This window comes from Hippocampus bargibanti, linkage group LG04 (assembly GCF_051943395.1).
Source record: "Hippocampus bargibanti isolate YZ-2025 linkage group LG04, ASM5194339v1, whole genome shotgun sequence".
NCBI classification, from domain to species: domain Eukaryota; kingdom Metazoa; phylum Chordata; class Actinopteri; order Syngnathiformes; family Syngnathidae; genus Hippocampus; species Hippocampus bargibanti.
Window position 1 is genome coordinate 13,448,147 of NC_142737.1, and position 10,817 is coordinate 13,458,963.

Genomic DNA, 10,817 nt, shown 5'->3' on the forward strand with positions numbered 1-10,817 from the left:
AGACTAATAAAGGCAAATCCAATCCAATCCAATCCAATCCAATCCAATCCAACTCAAAGTGACAAAAGAAAACACAAAAAGCAAGGGTGAGAGCGCTTGGTGATGGCAGCCTACTCGAGCGCCATCTTGGACTTAGACAATGACACTCAATATACTTCAGCACATCTGGAAGCGCAATTTAAAATTTTACAAGCAAATTTACAAGCAAAGCCATTTGTCAGTTATACACCACCACCTTTCCTCGGACTAAACTAATTTTAGAAAAATGTATTGTGATCTGATGAATCCGTCTCGCAAATTGTTTTTTTGAAATTGGGAATATCGTGTCCTCCGGGTCAAAGTGGATAAGAATCTTTCAGACTGTTGCGCACGCAGAATTCAAGTCAGTATATGTGGCTGTTAGTGCCAGTGGCATGGGTAATTTACAGACTACAGAAGGCGGCGTTAATAATGAGAAGTACATATAGGTTTTGGACATTTTTTCTTCCCATCTAATCTTTTTTTTCATGGATGTCCCTGCTCATTTCAGCTAGAAAACGCCAAACCATCTTTTGTATGTGTTACAAAGAGTGGCTTTGTAGTCGAAGAGCACAGGTAATAAAGAGACGCATGTTGTAGACACACTAATTTCAAGTACGAGGGTGTTATTTTATTTTTATTTAAATTTTTATTGACAGGTTCAATGCAGATTAGTTGGTTTAAATCCCATTTCAAAATAGCTATTTTGTGTGCATACTATCACATAAGGGTGACCAAATGGACAAGCATGGAGCACACTTTTGCCAGTGTGACAATTAGTTCCTAGTTTGCATCGTGTCTTTAGTTTAGCGTGGTTCTCTCACATTATATAAGGGGGGGATTAAGTCGACTATCTAAATATAGAAAAAAGAACACGTGAAACGTGTTTAGCTCACGTTTACCGTGTAAACGTTGACTTTCACGAGATAATTACAATTAATTTGGAGATGTAACCATTCACCAACCATTACAAACACGCCATCGTTTTTCAGAGATTAAATTCCGGTTTAATAAACGCAAATTCGAATATTAATTTGAATGTGCTTATTGTTTTGAGGAGAAAATGACAGTATTCATGTTATGTCACTACAAAAGTATAATCAAACTTTTCCGCAAGTGACTTACCCCGTGTGTGTTACTTGGTCCCATCACCGCAGTCATGGCGAAGGAGTGAATTAATTTTACTTCCCACAGCTATGGATGAGTCACAAGAAAGCATCTTCTCCGAATCTGAACTCTCTGAAGCCATTGTTTTCATTCTGGACAATTAAAATTTCCCCATTGTGGGACAAATAAAGGTTTTCTGATTTTTCTGATTCTGGAGCAAGGCACTGTGTGACCAATAGTGACGTCACAAACAAGGGGGCGGGACGTTCTGAATCTGCCCTGTGCCGAGCTCATTTTGTGGCAGTTTTGGGACACTTGAATTCATTTTTATTGGTGTTTTGCATTTGGCTAAAAAAAAAATCAGCCTGTGTGTTTTGGGGATTTTAGATGCTATAAAACGTTTTTCTGATGTCAGTTAGGAAACAAAAAAATGGTGTTGGTTGTCCTTTAAAGTTAGGATTTTATGTAACTTATTTTAGAATTTGCTACGCATTTCCTGTCAACATGGTCACGGTTATCCGTTGATTTTTGAACTGAGTGATTGACATTGTCAATTTGAAAAGTTGACACTTTCTGCACATTTGACTTCAGGGGGTGCACCATGATGCCATCTCACAAACTTCGCTTGATAATATCACGCCCGTCTCATTGCAGACTGACCTGATCGCACCAGTTTATCCAGCCTTTCCATGGAGGGTGAGGGCACACGGGACCTGGGGCTGCCCGGTAACGAGCACTCTGAGCTGCCGTCCAACGAGTCGTCATAGTTGAGCATGAGAAGCTCTCTGACACATTTGTGGCACACACTGTGCTGGCAAGGTAGGATGAGAGGGTGCGTGAAGAGCTCCTTACAGATGGGGCAGATCAGCTCCCGCTCAATATTCTTGATGGGAACCTGCGGGTGGCGAAAACCATTAACAATCAATTTCAACGGGAACTTGCAAGAGGGAAAGTTATTAACAATCAATCTCGACCGATACCAGATACCCGAAACCATTCCCAAGTTTTTCACAATCATGACCGACTTATTCACCAAATATAGTAAAACCCAAACACTGGTGACAAAGGACGATTTGATCCTCTCCTCTTTCATCTAGAACTGCTTCATGTAACAAAGAGGGTACAGAAAGTGCTTCAGAATTAATGACTCTCTGTGTCTTTGTGTTGTCAAATTATTTGTTATTTACCTTTTTTTGTTCTTTTGACTTCAAGATGGCACCGCGAGAGTGGCTGCCTTTCCAGCAGCTCCTGTATTTTATTTTCTACTTCTCTCTGTCCTTTCCTCTTCCTTTCATAATTTTGCTGCTATGAAATGTAAATCTGTCCACTGAGAGATTCATAAAGGTAAATCCAATCCACATTTTGTTTTCAATTTGGGACAAAGGTGTTCCAAAAATAATATTGAAAGGAATTTCAAGATTTTTAATCATCCATGGTTCATAATCACCAAAAGGTTCACAAAGTCTGGAGAAATCACAGCATGTAAGCTGCATGACCGACAAGCAACATTGAATGCACACTGTCCAACAGCAACAACCTTTCCGCTGAACAAAGCGGAGCTGTGAAAATTAGAATCGCCCCAGAGCTGTCCAAGAATGACAGTCAAATGGCAATGATATTCCTCCCAAATAAAAACAGTGCTGGCATATTTGTGCTGCCGAATAGGCGCAACCACTGAGCAGTCTCCTCCTTGATGAATGTTGTGGCCAAAAATGCTGAAATATCATATCCATTCCACACAACGCACAACAACTCCTGTATTTTGCTTTTCTACTTTCATTTCTTTCATAACTTTGCTACTGTGGAATGTAAATTTCTCCACTGCGAGACTAATAAAGGCAAATCCAATCCAATCCAATCCAATCCAATCCAACTCAAAGTGACAAAAGAAAACACAAAAAGCAAGGGTGAGAGCGCTTGGTGATGGCAGCCTACTCGAGCGCCATCTTGGACTTAGACAATGACACTCAATATACTTCAGCACATCTGGAAGCGCAATTTAAAATTTTACAAGCAAATTTACAAGCAAAGCCATTTGTCAGTTATACACCACCACCTTTCCTCGGACTAAACTAATTTTAGAAAAATGTATTGTGATCTGATGAATCCGTCTCGCAAATTGCTTTTTTGAAATTGGGAATATCGTGTCCTCCGGGTCAAAGTGGATAAGAATCTTTCAGACTGTTGCGCACGCAGAATTCAAGTCAGTATATGTGGCTGTTAGTGCCAGTGGCATGGGTAATTTACAGACCACAGAAGGCGGCGTTAATAATGAGAAGTACATATAGGTTTTGGACATTTTTTCTTCCCATCTAATCTTTTTTTTCATGGATGTCCCTGCTCATTTCAGCTAGAAAACGCCAAACCATCTTTTGTATGTGTTACAAAGAGTGGCTTTGTAGTCGAAGAGCACAGGTAATAAAGAGACGCATGTTGTAGACACACTAATTTCAAGTACGAGGGTGTTATTTTATTTTTATTTAAATTTTTATTGACAGGTTCAATGCAGATTAGTTGGTTTAAATCCCATTTCAAAATAGCTATTTTGTGTGCATACTATCACATAAGGGTGACCAAATGGACAAGCATGGAGCACACTTTTGCCAGTGTGACAATTAGTTCCTAGTTTGCATCGTGTCTTTAGTTTAGCGTGGTTCTCTCACATTATATAAGGGGGGGATTAAGTCGACTATCTAAATATAGAAAAAAAGAACACGTGAAACGTGTTTAGCTCACGTTTACCGTGTAAACGTTGACTTTCACGAGATAATTACAATTAATTTCGAGATGTAACCATTCACCAACCATTACAAACACGCCATCGTTTTTCAGAGATTAAATTCCGGTTTAATAAACGCAAATTCGAATATTAATTTGAATGTGCTTATTGTTTTGAGGAGAAAATGACAGTATTCATGTTATGTCACTACAAAAGTATAATCAAACTTTTCCGCAAGTGACTTACCCCGTGTGTGTTACTTGGTCCCATCACCGCAGTCATGGCGAAGGAGTGAATTAATTTTACTTCCCACAGCTATTTAGTTGATAAAAAAAAACAAATTTCTTCGGTGTCCCAACACAAACAGCGTGAGTTTGGACTGCAGTTAGGCAAAGTGCAAATAAATACTAAGCCACGTGAACTTTTCGTCACGACGATTCAGGAGCAGAGCCGGTAAATTGAGAGTTAAAATAGTCGACGCTTTCTGCGGCTATGAAGGCAGCACGTGGGGGCGGGGGCGCTTTGTGAAGAAAGGGGTATCTCTATGGCAACCACTGTTGCTTTCAAGAGCATCTCGTAAGCTTAAATACTTTTGATATCAATCTTATAGTATTTTTTCAACTGTCAAACGGAGTAGAAAATCTGTGGAAAATGAAGTCTGTCGGCTCTAAGCGTTGAATAAGTAAGATGACAATTTTTTGGACACTGCAACACAGCGTGTTTCAGTGGAGTGCTCGCAACTATGAGGCACAGAAGTTAAAGATAATGAGAAACGCTCAGCACATGGGTGGTTTACGTGGTCACGGTCAAGGGACACTTTTTGGATACACTAATCAGTACAAGAAATATGTAAAATATGATACATTGTGATATTTGGTGGATATTTTCAGAGGAATTAAATGAACATTTTTTATTTGTGTTGTGGTTTGCACCACGACGTAATGTTACGTTATACAGTGCTTAATTTCTTCTATTTCAAAGTGCTATTTGTTCTTAAAGGACAACCGACGCCTCCGGACAAGTTGTGTCCATAATTTGTAAAATCACTTCAAATGACTTCTACTGGGCGTATTTTACAAAGATTCCACGGCATATAGCTATATTTTATGTTTTAAGACTCGCGCTGAATATTTAGGAAGTCTTGTTTTTGAGTTGATGACGATGCCTGACGTGACGTCACGTCTGGAACGCCCCTGACCGAGAAAGCGACACACAATGCACTTTGAGTACTTTGTTTGGTCTGAAAACCCGAGCTCAGACTATTTCATTAATTTCCCTTTGATTTTTTTTGGGGGGGGACGTCAGACCGTTCACACTAAAATGTACTAGTGCATAAATTCAAAGCAGAGAACGAAAGTGCGATATGAGACAATAAACCCTCCTCCTTCCTCATTATCCTGTATCATAAACTCCTCACAGTAACCGGGTGAACTGACTCACTGCACAGCTGCTGCCAAGTGTGCCACATCCACCACTACATACACAAGAAGAGTGTGCACTCTGCCTGCAGCACTGTGCAACTGCTGCACAAGCACACAAACGAACTCATCTCATTACAACTTTCAGGCCTCCAACTCAACAAATGCCTGAAATAGCAACATGCTGCTCTACAATTGAACTTTAAATAGATGAGTATCCAGGAACGGTGTCAGAACGTGAGATGCTTTGAGAATACTTTCAGAGGTCTATTTTTAGCCTTTTCAGTGTAAAATATACAGCGGGGGACACCTTGAACCAGTTGCCCGCCAATCACGGAGCCAAATAAAATAAATGAAAATTAACTCATTCACTGCCATTCACAAATTTATTCTGGGATTGAAAATATGACGTAGAGCACCATTCATAAAGCTCCGATCAGACCTCTGGTAATGTTTTCCCTTGGACAAGGGGGCAGCAATCCCCTTTTTCCCATGTTAGCGTTTTGTTCCGGCTTGAGCTATCACTATTAAAGCCCTATCAGAATCCAAAGCAGAAAACCTTTATTCGTCCCACAATTGGGAAATTTGCAGTCTACAGCAGCAATTTGAAAGGGGATGGGGTGGGGTTGGGGGTGAAAGGATAGAAAACAAGATATTCTAAGCATAGCAAAATACATATATAAACCAATATGTATCTATTGCATTGTATTTTGGACAGCCACCCTCATTTCAAGCCCATATAACTCTAGACCCATCTAATTTTGGAATTAACTCGTTTTTTTTTCTTATGAAAGATGAGAGTCTAAGGCAGGCATGGGCAAACTACGGCCCGCGGGCCACATACGGCCCGTTAGGCTTGTCAATCCGGCCCGCCGAATTTGCCCAAATTATAGTACAAACAGTGTCTAAAACTCATGACAAAAAGCTAGCGAACAACAGGGCAGATAACTGAAAAGTTGCCTGCCCCATTTTTCCCAACTTGAAGCAAAATGAGACCAATCCCATTAAGAAACATTGTCACAAAGTATGAAGTTTTTTTTTTAAATCAAGAATGCACCAACTACAAATGCTACCTTGCTTAATTTACGGCAAATGCGCATGGCTGTAAATTTTGCTACAGTAGTCGATTGTCATTGTGGTGCACAATGCAACGTTTGCATTGATTCCTACGAGCCACTAAGCCTCTTTCATAAGTCTCACGTACACTTTACAGTCACGGTTTAATGTAAATTTACGTTTTGTAGCGTCACATATGTTGTGAGCTTCTTTTGAATCTTTCTTCTAGTTTGAGGTTCTGTGCATCTATTTTGGAAAATGACATGCAATTGCACGACTTTATAACGCTTGCGAAAGTCCGGAAGAAAGAAGCAGGCTTCTGATTGGCTGCCGAGCCGAGTATGCAAATTTCAACTGCAGGTAGTCTATGTTTGTTTGCTCGGCGACGGTACACGTGTACTGTTTGCGCGTGAAGGCGAGAGCGTCAGTGAGGAGTTTGTTGAGCGCGCGGTCAGGACAAACCATCTATGATTTGGCGGAATTTAACACAAGTAGGTATTATTGAGCTTGAATATTTCGTTGTGTAATAATATGTTTTGAATGTTGAAAGTGATTCCATTTTTCAATAAATGTTGATTTCTTTGCCCCTTCGATGGAAACTTAAAAACAGACGCAATCTTGATAAATCACAGTGCATGTTATTTTAATCTATTTCCATTTCCTCCTCCAAGTATCTGCGAAATAGTATGCAAACGCCATATTCCTTGAGACAAATTTATTAACTGATCAGGGATATTTTTCACATTTGAAAGACAGTTAATAAATTGGGTTGTAGTGTTTTTACTGTGCTATGAGGTTTGTACATACTACATTTAAAGGACAACCGGCACCATTTTTTGTTTTTGTTTCCCACTGACATCAGAAAAACGTTTTATAGCATCTAAAATACCCAAATCAGGCAGGCTGATATTTTTAGTTAAATGAAGAACACCAATAAAAATGACTTCAAAATGAATCCGGAAATGGTCAGTTTCAGAAGGTCCCACCCCTCTGTTCGTGACGTCACGCCAAGACGTCGTGCCTTGCTCGAGAATCAAAACAATGGCTTCAGATTCGGAGAAGATGTTTTCTTGTTCTTGTTCTTCTGAAGAGGAAAGCATAAATGTTTGCAATTGATTCTAGGAGTCCTCCCATATCAATTCGAGCCGTCAATGACAGCAATGTAGCACCCAGAAAAAGCAGAAGATTGCGCCCAAGCTCTGTTAGAAATGGGCTGATTTGTCAGCTGGGAATTTGTGTCAGCGAATATCAAATAGTTGTCTTGGTGCAACACACAACGATTCACCATGGTGTTATTTATGTGTTTTCCTTCTAATTTCGCCATCAACACAGATCAACATGAAGTTTTCAGACCAAACAAAGTACCCAAATTGCATTATGTGTCGCTTTCTCGGTCAGGGGCGGTCCAAACGTGATGTCACATGGGGATCGTCATCAACTTGAAAACAAGACTTCATATATTCAGCGCAAGTCTTAAAACGTAAACTATAGCTATATGCTGTGGAATCTTTGTAAAATACGCTCAGTCGAAGTCATTTGAAGTGATTTTATAAATTATGGACATAACTTGTTCGGAGTATTTCCGGCCCAAACACTCCCTCCAAATGCTCCTGGCCCGGCCCCTCTGTCAAATTTTAGAACCCAATGCGGCCCGCGAGTCAAAAAGTTTGCCCACCCCTGGTCTAAGGTTACTTACGCCGGCTTGAATATTTATGTAGTCCTAATACTCAATATTCTGTGGGTCCTGGAATTCGAGTGACAATGACAAAAACCCTAGCACTGGAGTGGACACATTTTTACAAATGAAATGTATTATTATTATTATTATAATTATAATTATTATTATTATTGTTGTTGTTGTTGTTATTGTTATTATTTTATTGTTGTTAGTGTTATTGTTGTTAGTATTATTATTATTATTATTATTATTATTATTGCACACCTGGCAGTGAATGAGTTAATATGAATGAATACATTGATTTAACGTTTTACGTTGTAATTTTAGTTTTTTAATGATATTTAAATGTTGTTTTTTTTTGTTTTGTTTTGTATTTTATGTATTTTTGTTCATTTTATAGTGGCGGTCATAAAATTGGGAACAGCTTTCAGTATGATGCAGTTCAACCCACCCGCATATAGTCAAAATAAACCTACTGCAAAATGAAAATTGATTCTTGTAAAGATAGACTATTTGGATTCATCGTTTGCATTTGGACTCATTGCTCTACCTAAAAAAAGTAGCCGGTAGACATATTGTGCATCACATGACTAATCATAATGTTCAACAATGACAGCATCCGATTATTCTACACGAGTAATGGATGCAACATGACAATTAATAATATAAAAATGACGTCAACAGTCAAAAGGGGCGAACATTATATCGATTGTATCGTATTTAAATGGGCATAAATCAAACCGATGTGACATAAACGGCACCAGTCAGGCTTCTATGCGGCCGGGAAACCAGACGATACACGACAAGACGCCGTCTGCACTTCCTTTCGCCGGCAGTGAGACTCACCTCGCCCCGCTCGATCCGTTCCACAATGCTGGCGAACTCCGTCATGTCCTCAGAGTCCGACATGGCTGCTAAATGACGAGGAAGAGGATGATGAAGAGGATGATGCAAGCGCGGGAAATGTGTTAAATATTACACACGCGTACAAACACACGCGCACACGCACACGCACGCCTTCCCAACAGCTGTGGTTTAGATCAACATGAGCCAATCCCATCCACACTCCCTCCCCGCATGTTTTCTCCAGTACATGCGCAGACATCAAGAAAATATTTTTGATCTTTCATATGCAATGTTGACACCTCCTTCCTGTATGCCGGCAACCCCCCTGAGCAGAGACGTCTCCTGTCACACAGAGTTCCTTTGACTGAGAATGAATGAATGGTTCCATTCTTTTCTGCTGATCTCAATTATGATTTTTTTAAAATTTTATTCACACTATGGAAGAACAAAGAGGACGATGATTTTCTTCAGTTTGGCGTTTCCCATTTTGCTGGTTATCAGAATCAGAAAACCTTTATTCGTCCCACAATGGGGAAATTTGCAGTCCACAGCAGCAATTTGAAAGGGGTTGGGGGATGAAAGAATAGAAAACAAGATATTCTAAGCATAATAAAATAAAAACATCAACTGTATACTGTAAATGTGCAAAACCGTGTCCTAAAAAACTGTACATAGTGCAAATATCAAGAAAGGCATATTGCTATACGATGTAGCTGTATTGCATGAACCCATATTGACAGTACAAGTGTCCAGTTTTTGTTTTTTCACATGTGAATATTGAGAATTGCGAAGCCTGACAGCAGTCGGTAGGAACGAGCGGCGGTACCTCTCGTTCTTGCAGCGTGGGTGTAACAGTCTCTGGCTGAAGGATCTACCCAGTGCTGTCAGGGTATATATATTGCATTGTGGCATTCATTATTTGTTATTGGAATGTAATCATGCAGGTATATGAATCGATCTAGACTGTGTCTTATTATATATGATTGACATACTGTATCAACATATTGATCGCCTTTTATTAGTGGTGGGTGCTATTCAGTAGTGCTATGTCTGGATCAATCCAGATTGAGAAAAATGTGGTGTGGTTTACTAAGTCCACTAGAGAGTACCGTTAGCAAGGAAATAACTGTCAGAACTTTCATGATCTCCATTTTTTCAGTAAACAGTAAATCTCCAACCAAATCCATTTCTTCTTCTCTTTCAGTCATTGTGGGTTGACAAAACTGCCATTAAATCAACACAATACATTTGCTTTTGCATGTGCTAGCTCTGGCCAGTGTGTGGCCAGTATGTTCTTGTCATGTGACTATGATTAGCTAGTGACTAGCCAATCATAGTTTGCGAAAACTCTGACGTTGACCAGCGCCTTCAAGAAGGTATCGGTACCCCTTTTGGGTTGCAAACTCAAAATCTGATTGGTTAAAGCAACACATCGGCCTGCAGAACTGATTGTGAAGGCGCCCAGGTCGATTTCTGACCCTAGTAACAAATGACGGCTGAAATGTGATTGTTTAAATGCTTACAGGACAACCGATGTCACTTTTTTGTTTCCTAACTGACATCAGAAAAACGTTTTATAGCATCTAAAATACCCAAAACACGCAGTATGATATTTTTATTCAAATGCAAAACACCAATAAAAATGACTTAAAGTGTCCAAAATCTGCAAAAAATTGAGCTACGAATTGGGCATTTTCAGAAAGTCCCGCCCCCAGTTTGCAATTGATTAAAGAATTTATTCTGTGCCATTTTGAGGCAACATTGGGGGGAAATGTATCACCCAAAAAGAGGCAGAAAATGGCATCCAACCTCCCGTGAGGAATTAATCAGCCCGTTTCCACAGGCTGATAAATTCCTTCCATGGAGCTTGGTTGCCCTCTTCTGGTGGCTTTTTGGTGCAACACAAGGTTTTCAGACCAAACAAGTACAGCAAAATACATTGACGTGATGGAAGGACTGCTACAATGTGCCTGTC

At 39.8% G+C, this 10,817-nt stretch overlaps 1 protein-coding gene across 4 annotated transcripts in view; it reads right to left on the reverse strand.

The window, feature by feature from the left end:
* Positions 1 to 9,093, reverse strand: part of trim36 (tripartite motif containing 36) — a 34,661-nt gene extending 25,568 nt beyond the window's left edge. For 3 of the 4 annotated variants that reach the window (XM_088994128.1, XM_088994127.1, XM_088994126.1), the window contains exon 1: positions 1,144 to 1,210. In XM_088994128.1, coding sequence (XP_088850254.1) covers positions 1,144 to 1,179 — 36 coding nt within the window. In that variant the 5' untranslated portion in view covers positions 1,180 to 1,210. Of the gene's footprint in view, positions 1 to 1,143; positions 1,211 to 1,785; positions 2,021 to 8,842 lie in introns of those variants that run through there. The other variant, XM_088994129.1, reaches the window with a different exon arrangement.
* Between the last annotated feature and the right edge of the window lie 1,724 nt (positions 9,094 to 10,817).